Source organism: Sparus aurata, chromosome 2, assembly GCF_900880675.1.
Source record: "Sparus aurata chromosome 2, fSpaAur1.1, whole genome shotgun sequence".
NCBI classification, from domain to species: Eukaryota; Metazoa; Chordata; class Actinopteri; order Spariformes; family Sparidae; genus Sparus; species Sparus aurata.
Window position 1 is genome coordinate 22,482,702 of NC_044188.1, and position 21,641 is coordinate 22,504,342.

At 43.0% G+C, this 21,641-nt stretch overlaps 1 protein-coding gene across 1 annotated transcript; it reads right to left on the minus strand.

Annotated features, from left to right (window-relative positions):
- Positions 1 to 259: 259 nt before the first annotated feature.
- On the minus strand, positions 260 to 9,901 carry ccnl1a (cyclin L1a). The gene is made up of 10 exons (XM_030443322.1): positions 9,573 to 9,901; positions 9,244 to 9,318; positions 8,349 to 8,458; positions 6,197 to 6,317; positions 5,944 to 6,008; positions 3,402 to 3,501; positions 3,177 to 3,281; positions 2,738 to 2,991; positions 2,526 to 2,624; positions 260 to 2,379 (listed from the first exon to the last, which is right to left on the minus strand). Exons 1-10 carry the CDS (start codon positions 9,816 to 9,818, stop codon positions 1,908 to 1,910), a joined length of 1,647 nt encoding a protein of 548 aa, XP_030299182.1. The 5' UTR covers positions 9,819 to 9,901; the 3' UTR covers positions 260 to 1,907.
- Between the last annotated feature and the right edge of the window lie 11,740 nt (positions 9,902 to 21,641).

Genomic DNA, 21,641 nt, shown 5'->3' on the forward strand with positions numbered 1-21,641 from the left:
GACACAAAACAAACTTACACAGAGTTTAATTCTACCTGCAGCTGCAGTATTCAGCTTCACATCAGCAATAGATGTGACGCAAATTCAATTACATTTCCTCGAACAAGACCCAGGATCTCACCACGAGGGTTCACGCAACTCCTTACAATGTCATTATATTTCCTTTAAGTCTAACACAACAAAATTAATACAAATCCAGTCATGAGTCTATATTTATGTTGTTCAACAGGCTACGTAACAATAAAGACATTACAGTGAAGTTGCTTAACTCATTTATTATTGAATAAAAATCGAACATGTACACGTGCAGACTAAAAACCAGTGTAACAAATTGACGACCCTAAAATGTTCTGAAATCAAGTCTGCATCCCCTGCTGTAAAAAAAAGAAAAACATACTACTATACGTTTGCTTTTTTGAAACTGTACAAAACACAGCTTTAGCAACACATCTGTCAAAAAAAAAAAAGGAAAACAAAAAGCACTCTCCTGCCTGTCCCCTAATGTGCAAACATATTGATCTTTCCTGAATGATCACTTTTATTTTACATTTATTCATTCAATCCTTCCACTGAGCAGTTGGCTTTTATAAATCAAAGCGTTCACGTATTGTCAGTGGATATCGATCCATCTTTACACTGTAAATAAGTTTCTTTTCCCCAAGTCAATAACTTTACATGTAAAACCAATAACACAATGATAGGCTAGAGGATGGTAGTGGTGTGTGGTGTATCATGGGAAAAGAAAGAAAAAAAAACCTTTCAGTGGAGGAGACCGACAGCCTGGGACTGATGTCACAATGCACTGGCACCTTCCTTCAACCACTAATCATGTCTGACCAGCTGGGTGAAAAAATGGCAAGTTAACTGCTGCATGCTGGTATTTACTGCTGTTGTCTGGGTTGCTCAGATGCACACATTCAATCTACATAAACAAATCAACCACCTCTGCTAAATATCAGCTACAGGTGAGTTGCTGTGTTGATTGAGAGTCAGAGCAACGAATAGTCTATTGCCAAGACATCTGTGCATGCAGAAGCTATTACATGATTCAGCCAATTCCAACAACGTTCCATATATGCCTTTGATGTTGAGGCTTGATTAGTTTTTTTTTTTTTTTTTTACAGACAAAAAATATTTTTCGTAACAAACCTAAATGTTGTGGTATTTGGTTCACGCCAGTAAAATGAAAGAAATCAACATTCCTGTAAATAATATAGGTCTAACTGACAGGTTCAGAATGCATAGGGGAAACCCAGAAACAAAAACTATGTTGGTATTGGGTTAGCAATATACCCAAAATTAAACCAAACATGGCGCGTTCTCTCAATGACGGCTGAAGTGTAGCTTTAGTCTTTGACAGCAGCTGAATGTTGACTTTTTTTTTCCCTTTAAGCTAATTCTTGGTCAGCAACTCTGACATGTCAGCAGTGCCACATGAAAGCTTGGAGGTATTGGTTTACTTCCAATCAAGTTGTGGCACAATGTGTCAATATTCAGAGACTCTACAGTGACGTGGGAGACATCTTGTGTCCAGCAGGAAAACTTAAAAAATTATGTATTTGCAAAATCATAGATGAAGGGTCTTTTTAATGAGTACATGTAATTTAAAGGATTTAACAATAGTGTGTTTGTGGAAAAAACCATTATAAACAAATAATTTGTCAAAGTTTATTAGACAAAAAGGTATGTACATCTATAAAAAGTCTGTAAGGGATCTCTATTCTTTTGAAGAAAATGCGAGATGTGTCTGCTGACAAGACTCCAGCTAACAGTGAACTGTATTCAACGGCTTTCACGGAACACGCCACATCTGATTCAGTTTCAAGTATAGTGAAAATACTTTAGTGACAATCAGTCCTAGAGCTCGTCTGTCAGTGTGTGTGTGTGTCTCTGTGTGTGAGTGTGTCTCAGCGCCGGTGACGGCTGTGTCCTGAGTGCCCACTACTGCTGTGGTGTTTGCTCTTGTGGCTACGCTCCCTCTCTCTGTCCCTGTCATAGGACCGAGATCTCTCCCTCTCCCTCCTCTCTCCTCGATGACCACCTCCTCGCTCGTGTTTGTGTTTCTTTGAGGTAAGGTCATAGGAGCCACGGTCTCTGTCTCTTTCCCGGTCCCTCTCTCTGTCCCGGTCTCTGTCTACTTTGACCGGAGTGCGGGACCGTGTCCGAGAACGCGAGCGCTTCCTCTTGTGACCAGATCCCCCGCTGTTGCTGTGGCGTCCGCTGGGCTTTGAGTCGCTGTTGCCATGATGGCTGGTCTTGGACTTGAGGTGGGGGAGGAGGGGCGAGGGCGGATGCCGGCGAGGTGATGGACTGCGACTGTGGGAGCGAGATCTTGAGCGAGAACTATAGGACCCTGAGCGGCTATGTCTGCTGTTGTAACTGTGGAAACAAAAGAGAGGGGGGAAGTTGAGTTACACACAAGTACTTGTTAACAATCCCTGTAATAAAATGCAATGATCAAACACGCAAGTTAATATCTAAACCATTAGACTAAGAATGTCTATACATAGTGTTGGCAATCTTACTGTCTGCGAGGGGATCGAGACCTAGACCGGGAGCGCGTTCTAGAACGAGACCGACTTCCACTCCTGCTGGTCCTCCCAATCTTCACATCTTTCCTTAAACTGGAAAAATGAGAAAAAGATTAGGATTGTGATATTTCAAAGACACACTTATAACGAATACTGGATGTTAACTGGCAAGAAGAGCCAGCTCTTAAAATGTGCACATTTCTTACCCATTGTGTGGACTCTTGTTGGCTTGAGTCCGGCTGTCTGGCTCCTTCTTAACTGGTTTCAGGGTCTGGGGGTTCGGGGATTTCTCTTCCACCTTGACCACATTTGGGGAGCAGGGCTTGGAAGCAGGAGAGAAGCCGCCCAGTGTTGACAGCGCAGGGGTACCATCAGGGTTCAGACCTTTGGCCTTCAGCTTAGCCTCGGCCAAGAACACCTTCCTCCTCTCCACCTCCTTCTCCAAGTGGTCATAGTTGGGCTGGGGAAGGGGAAAAAAAACAAAAAACTGTCACTACATATTGCCAACACTCAGGCACTATTCTCATAAGAGGTTACCTGTGACAGGCAGTTCCTAGGGAGTCTTTGACTAATGAAATGTGTCCCTGTATTTCTACTGAGTAGAATTTAACAATACAGAACTGAGAAAACCCATCCAAAACCTACCTTCTTCCTGGTGTAAAGTCTGAGAGTGGTCACACAGATCTCTTTGACCTCATCGTCAGTGGCTCCAAACAGCAGGTACCAATGAGGTCTGGATGGCAGAGGTATCTGGAAAACACAGGCACAAAAAAAGGTTTAAACATGTGAAGCTGCTCATGTTGAATGAGCTGATGTGACAGCATCAACATAGCAAGCATTCATGGGAAGGTGGAGAAGTGGTCCTCCTACCTGCAGAGCGCGGGCAGCGAGGAATATGCAGGCACAGGCGATTGTCTCTGCTTGGAACCTCACAAACACATTCGTCCTCAGGCTATCATTCATGTAGTTCCTATAAAGGCAAAAAGAACAAAAACAAAAACATAGCATCTTCTCTACACAAAGCCACCTCACACTCATACACATGTTTTAAGTCAAGTCACAGCTTTAACAAGACGTTATCACTGTAGGTCAATGCTCCGAAACATTTATCAATAGAACTAAATCCTGATCAGGGCTTTATTTTATCTTCCAAATAGTCTGTGAAAGATATCCATTTTTCCATACTAATTAAGCACAAGCTTAGTTTTCCAACTTAAATCTTCCTGACCATGAATTCTGAGGCCGGTGCCTTCTGAACATTACAACTGTAAATGCTCACTGGTATGCTGGAGAACAGGTTACCATTTGTAGATTTAATTATAAGAGGCACATCCAGCACTTCAAATTAATCAGAAGCCCTGATAAATATTATAAGAAACAGCTACACATTTTTTTTAAATCACACAGCGCCAAAGTTATGTATGCATCCAGATTCACAGAGTTTAACTTTGTCCATTTCTCTCTGGGGCGTCCATGGGAGTGCTGTATGTCACAGGTAAAGCATGAAGACATAAATGGGAAATAAGCTACTGAAGACCTGCCAAGACCACCTTACCACAGTATGACCTGGGAGTAACTAGATTCAGAAATGTGATGATCAAGACAATGACACATGCCTTGTGGGGAATGGGAAGGGGGGGCACATGCAGGCACACGAATGTAACACTCACTGAGAATGCATTCTGAGGGAACAGGAAGACACAGCATGTGTGGTGGCATGCACGACAGCTAGACTGTGAGAGACAGTGGCAGGTTGATGTAAATGATGCAAATATTCTAACAACTTCGTAAACTGAACTGTGAGGTCCGTGGCATTCACGTTAGATAGTTTGACCACGATGCAGCAACCGCTTTCCACTTTAAATAAATGCTTTCCAACCAAGCCCCATAAGACCACTGATACGGCAAGCCCCATTCTACCCTGTGGCATTGTAACACACTAAAAACATTAGCAGACTATCTATGCCTCACTACTTAGGCAGAGTGAAACCTCTGTGCTACAAAACAGATTATGTGTCAGTGGGTTGTCTAGGGCGATGGGTAAATTAGATTAGAGAGCATTAGGAAAGACAATATGGAGAGTACAGGGTGGTGTGAGCATCTATGTCCTCAAGAAACATAGAAGTCAGAGAGACAGAAAAGTGAACAGAAACAGGATGGTGAACCCCAATAAACTAACGAGGCCCAAAAACAGGCAAAAATACTAATCACAGAGCAGTGAGACGTCATTTCTTAAGTAGTGACACTTCTCCATATGCATTCACTGTGTGTGTCCATTTTCACCCTTCATTTTTTCCTCTCAAGTAATTGGGAGAAAAACCTGCCACGCCATAACTTCCAGTCTAACCTGCCTTCAAAAACAACCTGACCTGCACTTTGGCAGGGTGGTGTCAACTGCTATGCCAACACTACTACAGATAACACATGGCCGTTGGATTCTGACTGCTGCGAGGGCGAGACAGGTCCTTCGAGGCAAAATCTGAGACTGGATCAGCCTGTAAGACAGACACATGTCTGGACACCATGTCAGTTGGGGACAGGACACAGTATACTACTGTAAATATAAAAAAAAATAGGCAGGTAAACTGGTCAAAAAAAGTTTTTCTATTCTGGCTAAGTTTACTTCATTCCTAGATGTGAGTAAACTGGGAAAAAAAACTCAGAATATAAATGTATCTGTAGCTACTTGGCAAAAATAGGTATTACAATTAAAACCTTTGTAGCAAGACCAAAAATACAAATCCTTTTGGACACCCAAGAGAAAACAAGACGATGTTGGCTGTTGGGAAAGGCCCGCCCGCCCCCTTCAGTGAATCTTGGCATTGGGATTGGCTGTCTGGAGAGGGGCAGCCAGCCAATGGGGGGAGCTTCCTGAGGTCATGTGGTTGGAGGAGGCAGAGTTCAGAGGTTCTTTATGTGACTTACCAGCATGGACTACCCTTTAATCAAAGAGTAGAGAGAAAGGACAAAGTTAAACCAAGTTCCCTGGACACTGCAAATCAAAAAGACTTTACAGCAAAGCCATGTAAGGGCAGACAAGAGAGTGAGCCACGTAACAGGATTAAACAATAAAACAAATTGCTCCATCAGAAAGGAAGAAAAAAAAAGAAGAGGTGGACGGGTTCAATGGAGTGAGGGAATGTCTCAGTCAGACCTGGGCAAAATGGTTGTTGAATGCTTTCCAAATTTGTGCTTAACGACATGAAGGGTACTTGAATGTCACTTATCTGACAAGATGGTGTTTCCACATATGGGGTGTGTTGCAAGCACATAAATCAAGTCCTCTTCAAGTAATTCAACCATTTGAAACTCGTTCAACTTAATTTTTAGCCCAGGTCTGGTGGCGCTTCTTGCAGACATGACAGGTTGCTGCTGTGGGGAATGGTTTGTGGAGTACTAGGAAGGAACTTACCAGGCGGTCTGGACGAGTGTCTGGTTCTTCTCACATTCCAGGACTTGAAGGTACATGACGATAATCTGGAATAATAAAATGACTGCATGAAAACACAAACAGACTTAAGTGTGTCATTGCGTGTGTTGTGTGAAGTGGTAATAGTCTGAAAGCTGCTTCCTGTGTGGTTGTATCTGCATCGAGGACCAAACTTGTAGGTCCAATAGCTAAACTACACAACTGTGTAATAGTGAATAGTATTGCTCTAACTCACCTTGTGTGGATGCTTGACATGGACACAGAAGCCCAGCTCCTTCAGGACCCGCCGTTCCGCTTTGATGACTTGGTTTTTGGTATTTATGTAGTTCTGATCAAGTATCAAAGAACTTGGAGTCCTAGTTTACAAAGGAATCAAAATAAAATAATGTTTCCCCCCTTCGAAATGAAAGTTAAAAAGAAGGTGCCCTTTTGATTCTTTGTACTCTTTTCTTTTTTCCGTTTCAACCAACTAAGAGCAACAGGCTTAACTGTTATAATGCCTGACAGTTTGCTGGGGTTTGTGGACTCCTGTGGTTCCAGTGAAAGCTTAAGGGATCTGAAGATGGTCCTCAACTTCCATCACCCTGTGTCACAGCTTCAACAGAAATATCAACTCAGATCATCACCCACATCGCTAACTCAACGCGCAAATACTTTCAACTGTCTTCAATTTCGAATTATAAAACTGATCAAGTGCTGAACTCCTATAAATAACTGTCACAAATCATCACATATTCTCCTGAACTGTATACACCAGTATAACATACTACTCCAAAATAACTTACTATTGTTCTTTTGTTTATGAAATAGCAGGCTAGCCAGACTCAAAGGATAAAAATATCAGGAAAATACTAATGTCTTTGTCCAATGTCTACTTTCCACAGAGTTCCGTACCAACCTAAAAAAAAAAAAAAAAAAAACACTTCTGGTTTAGCAGATTACTCAAAATGCTACTGCGACATACAAGCACATCTAAACATGCCTTTATATAGTAATTACAACAAAGAAACGCCTCATCATTCTAGATTTATAAACGTGTTCACAGACTGTGTCGACCTCCCTGTTATGACCCATCAGCCTCTTACACCGAGTACTCTTCATATTAACAATCTACACCTCAAAAACTGCATGAACAGAACTTGGAAAAAAACCTGAATGTTATCCTCTTATGTCTGTGAATTGAACTAGAACTAACCTTTTTTGTTTTAGAACTGACAACAATCAAATTTCATATCCAATCCTTTTTTAATGTCTCAAACAACAGAATTGAATATAAACACGGTCATGCGACAAACCGCATGCATGTGAAAATTCCCAGGGTAAGTGTAATATCCATTTTTTCAACATTACACTTACACCTCAAATCTACATTTTCAAAATCAAAAAAACAACAGACTTACTACAAGGTCATCAGGATTGTTGATAAACTTACTTCAATGCTGAGTCAATTTAACAATGTATGAGGCCAAACTATTTAAGCTACGCTGCATGCACTGACCTTCAACGAAAACATAACCCCTACACGACTGCAAGCGTCCAACTGATATCCAACTTCAACGAACAAGGTGATATTTCTATAAAAGCCATGAGGGACAGTTGGTGAATGGAGTTTTGCTCTTTACGCACAAACAAAATGCATGGTGAGGAGCAGTCAGATGTGGAAACTACATTACCCAATGGTCCGCAGATTGACGGACAGATACCCAAAGCTTAAGATTGAACCACAGGAGTCCTCAAGGCGCCCCGGGGGCCAAGGACCTTCGGCCAACCTGTCATCCCCGATCCCAGTGCCCAACGGTGGCTCAGACCACGGGCTTCTCCCACAGGAGGGCGTGGGGTGGCCCTGGGGGAGGTGAGACCCCCTTGCATCATGGTTGTCATGCCGACTGCTTCGTCTTACGTACCATTCCACATCACCCAGGGTTTGGTAAATGTAGCTGGTCGCTGTTAGTTGGTTGCAAGGGAAAAAAGAAGCCAAGTTAATGCCAAGGCCTATAACACTGACATGTACAGATTTCTACGAAGACAAAGGCACCACAGAAGATTAAGCAGTGGTGCCTTGTCTTACAATATTTAAAATGCACTCAATTTTAAGAGTGTGTTGGGGTATCAATTCCAGAGTATTGTCAAACTACTCTGATGTTATATGAAGACAATTACACTCTGAGATTACGAGTGAAGCGGAAACTGAAAAGTTTTAAAATGGTTTAGAGTACATGGATAAACAGAAGGGCACTTTCACAGAAAAACAGATCATCATCATCATCATCATCATACATCATATTGGATAAAACAAAAAACAAATGCAATGCAACATGTTGCTTGTAACTGAAAACATTCTTTAACATTTCCAGTAAATGAAAACTAGATTCAATGTCGATGCTTACTTTTTGCCTCTGATCTGTCTCAGGTGGTGGAAAACATTGATGACGTCTCGTATTCGTCGTGGCGCTTCTTCGATCTTGGAGGCCAAGTTGATACAAGCCATGGCGACAATCTGGTAGAGAAGATAATTGAAGCAAAAAGGTGGGAAGGAAGAGTTCAATAACTGGACACACAACCAGAGATACAATGCCCACAAATGACAAGTAGAGTTAGGCGAAGGGATGAAATATCCAACCAGAAGATATTCATTTGATTAGCGTTATTGCCATATTTGTGGCCTGTTCAAATGATGGCAGTTCTCACTTCCAAAAGGGATAACCCATCGAGAAAGACAACGTAAATCTCAGCCTGATTCACAGCAATACCGAATTGTTTTTACACCGTCACCATACAAATATCCAAGTGCCAATTTTCTTTCCAGAGACCAGACAGTTCATGTTAAATTATCTCCTTGATCATCTGCTTAATTAACACCTAGTTAGAACTAGCGATATATATTACAAAGATTGATAAGCATGTGTACATATCTGAGAGTGAGGCATTAAGTTACGAAGAGGAGCTTAACGTTACCAAACACCACCAGAAAACGTTTAAGAACTAACTGCAAGATAGATGTGTTTAAATTACACATTTGGATATAACGTTAGACTGGCGCCTTTGATAACACTTAAAGTAATAGTGTTTTGGTTCTAAGGTTTAAATTTGGGAAGTTTGAATACGGGAACGGTTTCGTTTCTGATCTCCAAGGCTCCCTTCTTTGTCTCGAAACTGGCCATAAACTCTGTTACAACGTATTGCCAATATGGCTGCCACGAACGTAAGCACAACGTTATGCTATGCTAACGTTATATGCTAAGCATCGGCCTGACACTGATCCATGAACATGCTAGGACTTACCTCAAAGCTGTGTTTGACGAATGATTTGGAGTAGAAAAACCGATGGAAAAGAACCTGCCCCGTTGCCATTGCCACCTGTCGAGGAAAACGCAGAGCATTACGTCTGTACTTTGTCTTGCATAAGCTGGCCTAACCTTGCACAATGGACCGCCGCCATTTTAGCTCCACCACGCCAACGTCAAGGAGCTAAGCTAACATTAACGAAATGCTAACAACCGGCCTGTGCCGTGTTGTTGTTCGGGAAAAAAAAACCCTACCAACTCACGCTCGCTGTGAAAACATCCACACATGTATGATGTAAAATATTATAATTATTCAAGAAGGCTCACCTGGGGTAACCGGAGAAGAATGCCCGCTGATTGAATCAATTCACACCCAAGGATGCGAAGGTCGGTCTCCGTGTTCAGGTCGAGGCCATCGAGCATCGACGGCGTCGGAGAGAGCCTTTCCTCCGGTATGAGTGAGTTATCGATTGTAAGGTACACTTCCGAGTAAACTTTGTCACCGATGAGAATGCCATCGTTGTTTGTGGACGCGTTGGAAGATACAGAGAGAGGACCAGCGGCCATCTTCATCCGAAAAGGAGCGGTTTACAGCTTGTGCGCTCAGCCGGCCTCGACGAAACGACAGCGGAGCAGTGAGACAAAGTACGTGACGTCACCATCCTATTGAGACTTTGCACATCCGCGGCGGCAAATAGTTCGGCAATATTGACCAATTGAACAAAATAAACACGAATTGTACTGAAATGTAATATGTATCAAAACTCGCACTGTCAATCAGTCGGTAACAACTTTACCCTTTCTCAGATGTGTTCATTTATCTCACCTGTGTATAGATTACCACTCGAGCACAGTCTAAATAAAGTTGATAACGGTATCAGCAGATGAATAGTTAACGAACAGATCGATCGACATGATAGGCGATCATGTTTTTACTGTTTTCCTCATTACAATGGTAAATTGTCTACTGCTACCTTCAATGTCATACGCAAAGTTCTGTTTTTAATCTTCAAAAGTTTTTAAGAGGGTAAATAAGTGTATTTGTGTTTTTTTTACTGCAATGTCTGGTGTGATGCAGCAGTTCTCTTAATCTAAGACAACTGTCCCTCATGGGAGACAGTAACCATTAACCTTATAATGACAAATGAAGCAGACAATGGCCGACAGTTTTATAGTCGAAATAAACCTCCACAGACTCTCTGAGCCCGCAGTTATGGACAAAACACCAGAATTGTGTATTAGGCATGTATGACTAGCGTTTCTCAATTAATTTAGTCAACCTATGGCAGCTGTTGTTTTACGGAGGCTCAGTTCTGCCATTTAATTATATTCCCATGTGTTCCTCAAACGTCACATCACGTGTTGGCAACACAAGCTGTAGATGTCATTTCCGACATCACCCGAAGGCAGCAGAGGAAGTTTACTCACCACCAACGGTTTTTGTGACGTATTTTACGGGAAAGTCCGGACTTCTCACCGATACGTCTGGAACATATCCATCCGCCCATTTAAAAAAATAGAAAATAAGTCACAGCAGTGATGCCCCTGATTTATTTAGAAATCAGTTTTTTAACGGCTAATTTACACAGAGAGGACAGGACATCCTTAAGATCTACTCAGTACTTTAACATTGACATATTTATGTTAATTTAACATAAACCCAGAGAGGAAGAGCAGAGCAAAGCGGAGCAAGAGAAATTCTGAATTGAATTTGAAGACTCCATTGGTAGTGTTAAAGATAAAGGTGCAGCTTCATGCCATCGTTTGTGTCAAGAAAGGTGGAGCTCCATATGAAGCAGTCCAAGGAACATTGTGTTCACTCATTCTTCAACCCCCAAGATTTATTTCTTTTTTCATCCGTGAGACTTGCAGTCACTGAAAACGCCCAGCAGGGGGAACTGAAGGCACACCAAGCTTTCTGAAAATTGGGTGCACTGTGTGAAGCAGCTGGCTCCCTGAGGTTGAGGAGTGTATTCTGTGAAGACTCATTCAGTTTGTACCAAGTCCTCCATCTGTGACCTGATGCTGCGTTTCAGTCGACTGCAATGTTTGACTGCACTGCGCCCACAATGCTGTTGTGTGTGTGTGTGTGATATACTGGACTGTGTGTTTTCGGTGAGTGTTAAATTCACAAACATGACTCTTGGGGTTTAATGTCCCCGTTGGTTTGTTGGCAAAGAGAGCAACTTCCCTGCATGTGCAAGTCCAAATTTCACTGCATGTGATCTGGTTTTCAATTATTTGATTAATTGCAAATTTGTAATTAGTCTTGTCAAAGGACCTGAGGTCGAAATCTACTTAAGAGACTTTTGACAAATTTAGTTTATATCATTGGTTTCCGGACTATCACAGGTGTATCATTATTGGCAAATATGTTGTATATGCTTTAACATGAACACATTATTTTTCGAGACGATAATGAAGGAAATGATGATTGGGATCATTTACAATTATTCAGTTCTCAGTTAAGTTTTCGGTTTCAGGGCACTGACTTGCTAATATTGGTCGCAGCATCGCCCCCCCCGCCCCCCCCCCCCCCCCCCCCCCCCCAAAAAAATAAATAAATTGATCATTGGTTGAGCTCGAGTGGTTTCCAGAGCAGAGGCTTTGTCCTCGCTGCAGTGGCCCAGGGTTCAAGTTCGACCTCGGCTGCACGTCATCCCCCCTCTCTCTGATCCCACTTCCTGTCATCTCTCAAGATGTCCTGTCAATAAATCCATGAAAAAAGCTGAGATAAGAATAAATAAATAAATAAATGAATAAATAAATAAATAAATAAATAAATGAAGCATTCTCGTCAAGGAATGTTATCCCTGTCTCACATTATAAATAAAGGTGTTTTGAATAAAATTACCACAGACAAATGCAACATAGCAATCCCCCCCCGGATGTTGCATGTTATTTTCCAGCACCGAGTCTGTTTTTTTATTTTCTCCAGGGCCGCAGGCTAATATTGTGAAGCTGCCACACTAAGTACGCTGTGTGCAGTGTACATGGGGACAGCGATATACTGTACATACACGACTCACAGTGGGAGGAAATGTGGTGTTCTGTGGGAGCCCACAAGCAAATTTTGACCCTGGTCTCCACTAACGGTTTTATCCTGCCATGGCTGGTTATTTCCTGAGCTCATATACATGTGTGCATGTGAGCGTCTCATTGTAATAATGCAAACATAGCATAAGGGTCTACTTTCACAACCTGTTGGAGGACACACACAGATTTACCTCCTTGTTTTTTTTTACTAATACAGCACAAGAGGTGGCAGACTGAGGTCTCCTTGTCCCTGTCATTAACCGACACCTACAACCAGCACCTCCGGCCCTCCCACTTACGCACTTACCACGATGACAAGAATACTGAGCATTCTTTCTCCGGTTGCCCGGGTGACACTAATTATAGGGTGTGGGAGGGCTCACGGGACGGCAGAATTCCGGAACGACCATAACGACGCAGGAGAGAGGCGTTCAGGGACGCCCAGTGACGAACAAGGGCTTAGTTATACACACACATGCCACTCCCTGGAGTGTGTGTGTGTGTGTGTGTTTATGAGCAACTTGCACCGATTCCCCCAGGGACACGTGTGCATGCCTGCCCTGCTATGATAATTACTGCGAGGAGATCACACTCCGAATGTGTGTGCGCGGCATGCGTGTGTGTGTACATAAGAGTGTTTGTGTGTGTGGGCTTTTGTCAAGGGTGATTAAATGTTAATGTTTGAGGACGATCAAAACGTCATTCATGTCAAGGTAATGAGGCTTTACACTGTGTGCCTGTTACGCACATATCGAGTAGTGTTTCAAGGAGATGTATCTATTCAGGCCAGATCGCTCGCGCGCGCACACACACACACACACACACACACACGCCACATGGCCCTTTTTTCTCAAACACATGCACACAAACCAGGAAGGACACCGGGTCAAGGGCTACAAAGCAAGGGCATGAGCAAAGGAAAAAGAGCCCCAGTAAAAGAGCAGAGGGGAGAAGAATAGAGAGAGCTGACTGGATCAAAAATGAAGCGAAGGAAGAGATAGCTGATGAGGAGAGGCGGAGAGGGAATCACTTTTTTAGCAACAGAGTCAGAGGGGCTGAATACCAAAAGACGGCCGAAGAGAGTAAATGAATATTGACATGAAGAAAGAGAGAGGTAGAGAGACACAAAGAGAGAAAAAGAGAGGGGATGCGGGAAGAAGGGGGGGTGGAGGATTGTCTTTCAAGGGAGACAGGAAATAGAAAAGTAAACCCCTTTCACAGCCTGATTAATAGGGGACTGTTGTGCCTTTATTCCACATCGCTGTTCTCTATATAAGGCACAAAGATGGATCGTTGTTGCTCCGCCTTTTAGACCCGGCAGCTGAATCGATATCTGTGTAAAAAAGAGTGAGCCTGCGAGGTGGCAGGGGATGTGACATTTTGACAACACGTTATGTGTGCAACCCACAAATGGGGGGTTTAAAAAAAAAAAAGGAGTACAATGATGGAGTCTTCTTTACAGCAGTGTTGTGGGATCTGAGGGGGAGCAAGGACTTGGAAAGAGGGTTATCTCTTCAAATACACAGCAGGCATGCGGGTCACAGTGTAGAGCAGGAATAAAAGGACAGATCAACACCCAGGACTGCATGAGCAGGGAAAGCAGTTGTCAAAGGGTCAGCACACGTCTGGAATAGACGCCTTTCGCGGCAGAGATTCTGACTTGTCCGAGCAGGAAAAGCCCAGGTGTAAGTTACAACCACATTAATGATGGCTCCACGCCATAAACTGTCCCAGAAAGTCAAGGCAGTGAGCCAGCCAAGCCCTGCAACGCCCTCACCTAAGCCTCTCACACACATTCACTACATTGTGGTAATGACCACACAGTTGATGTCCTTCAGCGACGTTGCGTGATTACTGAATGTGAGCGATGGTGGTGTTAGGAGCGAATAACAATTGCTCACTGCAGACACACGCACGCATGGCAGAAAGTCGTGTAATGAGTAAACACACACAAGGCCACGCACTCAAACACAGGAAGGCAACAAGAAGTCAGCTGCAGAGCACAAAAGAAAATGTTACCGCTAACACATAAAGGGGAAGATGACCTGTTGTTTTCATTAAAGGGGCCATGAGGGATTTAAGCCAGCTCAATCAGAATTACAAGAAACAATCATGGTTTATTAAGATGTATTAGGAAATCTGATTAAAAAAAATCTCCTGCATCCAAATTTTATCAAATTAATCTCTTTACTGTGAGTCAACGGCAGACAAAAAAAAAACCCCAGTTGCTTTGTTATGCGTTGAAGGAAATGTTCCATGAACCCCCTGACAAAAGTGTAGAAAATTAGATTTTAATGACACTGAATGTTCTCTGTTATATTTCAGAACGTCCTCTCCACACGGGCCGAGATTCTCGGCAGATAAACCACACTTTGTGTTCGTGCATGTGTGTGTTTTTGGCAAACGGAGGAAACGTTGGCACGACAAAATCGTTATCATCCCACCTTTCTGTGTGAGCGGCGTGCACATGCATTGTCTCGCAGATGGATTGGAAGAGAGGGACACGGGGAAGTCAAACTAAAAGCTTTCCATGTGTGCCAGCGAGCGGGGAAATTAGTTCCATGCCACACACACACACACACACACACACGTGCGCACACACACACTTCATGCATTTCTCCCATCATGCCAATTCATCCCAAATGTAGAGGGAGAGGAAGAGAGGGAGGGAGGGAGGGAGGGATGGAAAGACCTTGCACGGAGTGAATGATGTCAATAACACACAATGCCTGAGGGGAGAGTGCTGCGTAATTGTTGAATGTGTGTGTGTGTGTGTGTGTGTGTATGTGTGTGTGAGTGTGTGTGGTGCTTGCCTTACAGTTCCCTTTGTGTTTGCCTGCCTTTTGTTTGTGTCCACAGGTGGCGAGGGACACACTGTCATGCTCCTTCAGCCCTGCCCTTGTGACAGGCTGTGTGTACATGTGTGTGTGAATACTACGAGCGCGTGTGGGTGTTTGTCTGTGAAATCCTGTGCGTGCCACTGAGACCGCCTGAGCCCGGGCTGTGAGAAAACAAGTGCACGTCTGTTGTACAGTGTGCGCCCTGGGAGTGCACTGGCGCACGAGGCAGGACTCAGTATTTGTGTCTTGTGGATAAAGTGTGTTTGTTTGTCAACGTGTGTGTGGCTTTTGGTTTAAATTCGGATTTGGATTTTAGATTAAAATAGTGAAACTGATATGGAAATACTGTTTATTGACATTTAAAAACTACACCATCTGAGGTTTTTCAACAGGTGCAGTGAGTGTGTCACACACTCATGTTTTCCAGTTTGCTCTTTGCAGTCTCTCCTCCCTCGCTGTCACTAAGCTGACCTTTTGACTTTACATTTGACTCCGCTTGCTGTGCTGCTTGTTCTCAGTCTGGGCAGAGTGCCTCTCCACCATTGCACCAGAGCTCCAAACTCCTTGCTGCTCCTCCTCCACCTTTGCCCCGGCTTCTGTCTTTGGGGTTGGAGTGTGTTTGAACAGCGACTGAGAGGTACCCTGGATTGACTATGGAAATGGAAATGCTCGTTCCCCCGGGGCCAAGTGTCTCTCCGCGGGGTTCAGAGGAGACCTGGAAGGGCCCTGATGAGACACCGGGGATCGCAGCCCGTGGAGCTCCTCCTGGGCTTGAGAAAGAGCAGCGGTCAGCCCCTCCCTCTCATCACACTCCCTTCTTACCGTCTCCTGGAGTGACGCTACCTGGAGAGCAGTTACACAACGACAGAAGATCAGAAAATTGTATCAAATATAGTACTGAGAGTTTCTTAAACAATATTAATTTTCCTTCAAGTGGAAAAAATGGCTAATTCTACATCAGCGTATTCCCTTTTATTCTAAGAGTGAGATGAGATAAGTGATGTGCTCTCATTTCTGTGAGTACAAGCTGTGTATAGCTTAGCTTGCGTACAAATCGGCCTCAAAAGCTCCAAAACACATCCACCAAAACCTCTAAGAAAGACACGTTTAGGCTAAGTATTGTATCTCGTTTGTTTTGTCTTATATAGAAATGTAAAAAAAAAGAAAAAAGAAAAAACGATTTTTGTTTTTAGGCGAGCTGTGTACTGTGACTGTTTCTTGGCAAACGATAGCTGAATCAAAAACAAACGCGTCCTGATATCACAGTGGCACATCCAGGTTTTGCTATTATCGTTTGTGTGCGGAGACGAACAAAAACTGAATCCGTGCTCACTGACGGTGTCGGCACATGCACAGGAATGCTTGGCAGGAGGATAAGTTGTTGTTCGGCAAAGAAATAGCTCCAATGTGCAACTCCCTCTTTACCACAAATTGTCAATTTTACATTTCTTTTATGTCAGTCCTAGTAGCCCAAAGTCACAATCGAGTAAAAGTAAAGATAACATGTTAAAATACTAATTTGGTAAAAGTGAACGTCACCCGAATAAACACTGATATTGACTGTACCCATGTGTCAAAAATAGTTTTCTGGCAATAAATGTACTTAAATATCAAAAGCGCAAGTAAGTAAAAGTAAATGATACATATATTTAGATGTATGTATACACTGTGGAGTGTTAGCTACATTCTATCAGTGACTGAAAGAATACCAATATGTTACAGCTGAATATGAGGCTGCGTGATTTAAGATGGCCGAGACTTTGTAGCGAGACGGAGAGAGAGGCTGCGGAGCTGAGGGAGGAACACATCATGACTTCAGAGAGCAGAGGAAGAAGAGTGCAAAAGCCTTTCAGGCGAGGGACGTGCAAAAAACCAGGCAGACAAAGAAGGAAAACATTTGACTAAATTATAAAGAGAGACTCGGGTGCAGAGGATGGAGGTGGTCATCCTGAGCAGCTTGCTGACACCGAGGCACAATCAAAACCTGAGCACAGGATGCTGCACAGAGACAGACAGCAATCAGACACAACAATCTGCTGACTGGAATACAGACACGCATGAAAATAAACACACGCATACAAGGACGTATACGATTGTATTTGTGCGCGCAGAATCAGCAAACAAGCGTCTGCCCCGGGAGGTCGACATGTGATACGTTGCGTTTGTTTACAACTTCAGGTCTACTGAGAAACGGAGCCTCGCGCCGGGTCGGATCTGATTGAAACAAACTGCAGCTCTTGTTATGTGACAGCCAGACAGAGAGAGAAAAGCTGCTCACTTCAAGTCCCGAGCCAAAGTGACGAGGCCCCTCGTAGCTTTCACATCGCTCTACATGCATTTCCTACCACTGTGGCGCGCGGCCACAAATACTGATCACTGGCTCATTTAATTACAAACACGTGCCATTTGAATGGTTTACATCAGTACGACCATCTGCTGTTTGATAACAGACGCGTCTCTCGCGCATCCCAAAATGGTCGGACGACAATCTCGAACACCAGAATATAACAGAAGTTTCAGGCAGAGTCCTTTTGGCAGTCGTCATCAGTCACTGGCACTCACACTTGGCACGTATTTTCTTCCAAGGCAATATAGTGACATACAGATTGTTTAGCAGTATGTAATAGCTGCTATACATTTTAACTGTGTCACATTTAAAGCGAGACGTCTTCGCTTTCATCGAGCAAATTACACTTTAATGACACAATGTAAATCTTGGTGACCAGGAGCCACTAAGGCCACAAGTGATGATTACAGAATTATGGTGAATGCTAAAACATACAGACGAGGGACAAATGAAAGAAAAAAACCTGTATAAATGAGCGGAGAACTGTGTTGTGCTGTCGGGGGCATTTTGGTGGCATGGTTTAGGACCCACTTGTCCCCTGTGAGAGAAAGGTCACCGCAAATTAGTATAAAGTGGTTCTGCGGGAGAACCTTTTTCCTGTGATGAGACATTTCCAACCTGGTGGGAGTGGTCTCTTCCAGGATGTCAATGCCCCAATCCACAGAGCACAATGGGTCACTGAATGGTTTGGTGAGTATAGAAATGTCGTGTATCATATGCTATAGACAGTCACAAGACCCCAACCCAATTTTTTTTTTTTGGACCGACATGTTAGACCGTCTGTAGTTACAGTAGCTCAGGAAAAAGATCGATTAAGTCAGAGAAAATAACTCAGTAATGTCAGCTATAGAACAATATCTGTCTATAATTTGCTAACATTAGCCACCATGAGCTACTCCTCATACCAGACCATGTAAGGCTGTAGCTGCAAAACCTGTGTAGTGTAGGTAGTGTAGTGTATTAAATTGAACAGTGGTGCATTTTATTGCCAACATTTATAACTTTTGACCTTAAAATAAGAGCTTCAATGCTGAGTGGGGTGCGCCGAATAGCACAATGCCAGTTTCTACATAATATTACTTTAAGGCTTCCAATCAATACATCTCTTTGCTTACATTAATGTAATCCACTTGTGTTGCCATTGGCCCGTGTTGCTCATCATGTCATTCAGAGCTGTGTCAACGTGAAACCCGCGGATTTAGTCTGCCTAAATCGCATGATACAGAAAAAACCAAAACAATCAGGAATGATAATAAAACATGGTAATTTAGACAGATTAAGCATAGTACGAGACGTTTAATATTCTGATTAGCCACAGCAGTCCATCAGTTTCCCACTGATTTGGTCCTGTCGTATATAGGACACTGTGTGAGGAGCTCCCTGTTGCCGCTGTGCAGAATGATTATAGGTTAAAGGATGATCCAAAACATATGTTGTGTTAGTGGGAGTAGTGTATGTGCTCCTGACCGTAAAAAAGAGCACGTATCTCTTCACTGCCAGGTGCTTAACTGCTGTATGCACATATGTTGGAAGAACACTCTTGACTTGTCAGTGTACACATCTGTCTGTCAATGTACGCACATACAGCTCTACCATGGGGATCTGTCTGTGTGTGTGTGTATGTCCAAATCTGTTCAATGGGGGAAGTCCGCCGCTGATGCAGGACAGACACAGAGTAAAAGTGTGTATGATCTCTTTTTACACTTACATTTTGTGTGTGGTTTTCTTCATACGCGTCCGTAATTGTCAACATGTGTGTTTGTGTTAATAGGTGCCTATAAGGCACTACTATTTCCATGTCCCATGTGCAGTGTGTCACGCCTTAAGCCATTGTATGCAATCATTGTCAGAGTGTGTGTGACAGTTTGCACACATGTGTTTTGCCACTTCCTTTCCGCGTGTGTGTGTGTGTGTGTCTGCAAGAGTTGGAGTGTGAGTCTCCTTCCTGCTCGTTTATATGCAGGCATGTGTGAGATCTTGTGTGTGTGTGTGTGTGTGTGTGTGTGTGTGTGTGTGTGAGTGTGATGTCGTGGTGCATGCCAGTCGAGCTGTAGAGAGACACAGCCATCATTAGGGGCTCCTTGTGAGAGCAGGATTATAGGGCTAGTAGATGGAAGTCACACGCAGACCCACAGAGCCCCTGCTTTTAATCTAACACTGTAAACCACATTCCAATGGCAACACACACACACACACACACACACACACACACACAAATTATACACCCACATGTGTAAAAAACACAATCAAAGACCCTCAACAGCACATACCGTATGTAGGGCTGCTTTCAGGCCTGCATTTAGAGTGACCGGCACACCCAAACGCAGACACAATGCACGATGATGGCACACACACTAATATTCGACCTTGCATGTGTGTAACATGACCTCAGTGCTGTAAGTGGGAGGTTAAAGGTCAGGCATCTTTTCCCCCACAGACACAGTGACCTTTTCCCTTTGTCCTGGTCAAATTACAGCACAACAAGCTAGAGTGTGAGAGGGAGGGGAGGGGGAAGGAGACTATAGGAGACACGGAAGGGGGGAGTGAGAGAGAGAAAACACAAAGAAAGAAAGACAGAGGAGAAAGATGTTGGGTGGGGCGGAGAGAGAAAACAGTAAAGCGGGGTGAGGGGCAGGTTCCGACTGAATAGGGTGCTATGGAAGTGTGTTTGGGTGTGTGTTACTAATTACCAACTTCATCTCTACACTGTGTTATTCATATGATAACAGCCGTGTACATTATTATATATAAATGTGTTTTTTGTTTTGGTTATCCCTTTAAAGTGATTGTGCTCAAGTACTGCTCATGTATTGTTTTGTCTGTGTTTTGTATTGTTGACTAAATTGTGCATATTTTATGTCTTCAACTATAAATAAATAAATAAAAACATCTGCTGTACTACTGGGATGTATTATTTCTTGAAGACATTACTATTATTAACATTCTAAACATAATGCTGACTTTTAAATTCCTTCCTTTTTGCCAGTAAAGCCACTGGTGGGCTGATACAGAACACATCGACACACGTGATGTAATAAAATAAATGATATCTTAATGGTATACACTAAAACATTCGGTGACAACAGTGATGATGTTTTGGATGCAACAATGGGAAATGATGGCAAATGAGTCCTTTAAAGCAGCAGTTCATCCGAAAAAGAAAAGAGTTTGATTTTCTCAAAAACTGAACTCAAAAACTGGAAGTCGGTGGAGGTATCGTAGTCAACAAAACATTTCTGGAGCTTCACAGCAAAACAGCGTTGCAGCATTCTCCTAAACAACTGAAGTGGATGGAGACTGGTTTTCAAAAATAACAAACAGCTAGGAAAGAAACAAAGCAGAGTGGGTCCATACAACTCATACAGTGCATTCCAAGTCTCCAGAAGCCCAGAGATCCCAAAGTGTTGTGAAAAAAAACCCCCCACTTATACCGTTCTATGCAATCAAGCTTGAGCACCCACTTCGGATGGGATGATAATTTCAGTGCTTGAAATAGTCTTTTCAACAACTTTTTTTCTAATAAGTTTGGAATCTTGGCACTTATGGAATTTTTAATTACAACGGATGAGCAGTATGGAGCCATTTTATATGTTTGAAATCTTAAATAAGTCCCCATTTACTTCAGTTGTTTAGGAGAATCCTGCAACGCTGTTTTGCTGTGAAGCTCAAGAAATCTTTTGAGGACTATGAAACTTCACTCGAATTTCTATCAGCACAAGGATGAGTAGATGATGACAGAAATGTTCATTTCTGGGCAAACTGATCCTTTAAACACTTCAATTATAGTAGCACAGTTTTAATTTAGATTTTTGATGCCCAGTCCCAAAATGACACTTTCGTCCTGGTTATCACTCTGATGTCTCGAAAACTGCCTGGACGAAAGCTCGCTCGTATGCCCCTACACTTCATAATGAAAACGCCTGTTCGATGTTGCAGCAGTATCTTGGCAACAGAGCGATATCGCAAGGTCATGATCAAAACCTGATTATCTCCACCCAACACACGCGCACACACAAACACCGATAGATCAATACAACTTTTATAAAGAGATGGTTGATAGAAGATTGGGTTTGAATTAGAGATAAGAACCGTGAGAGATCATTAGAGACAGGACAGAAGAACAGAGTCAAAGGGCGAGGAATACAGAAAGAAAGGAAAAGAAAACACAAAGGT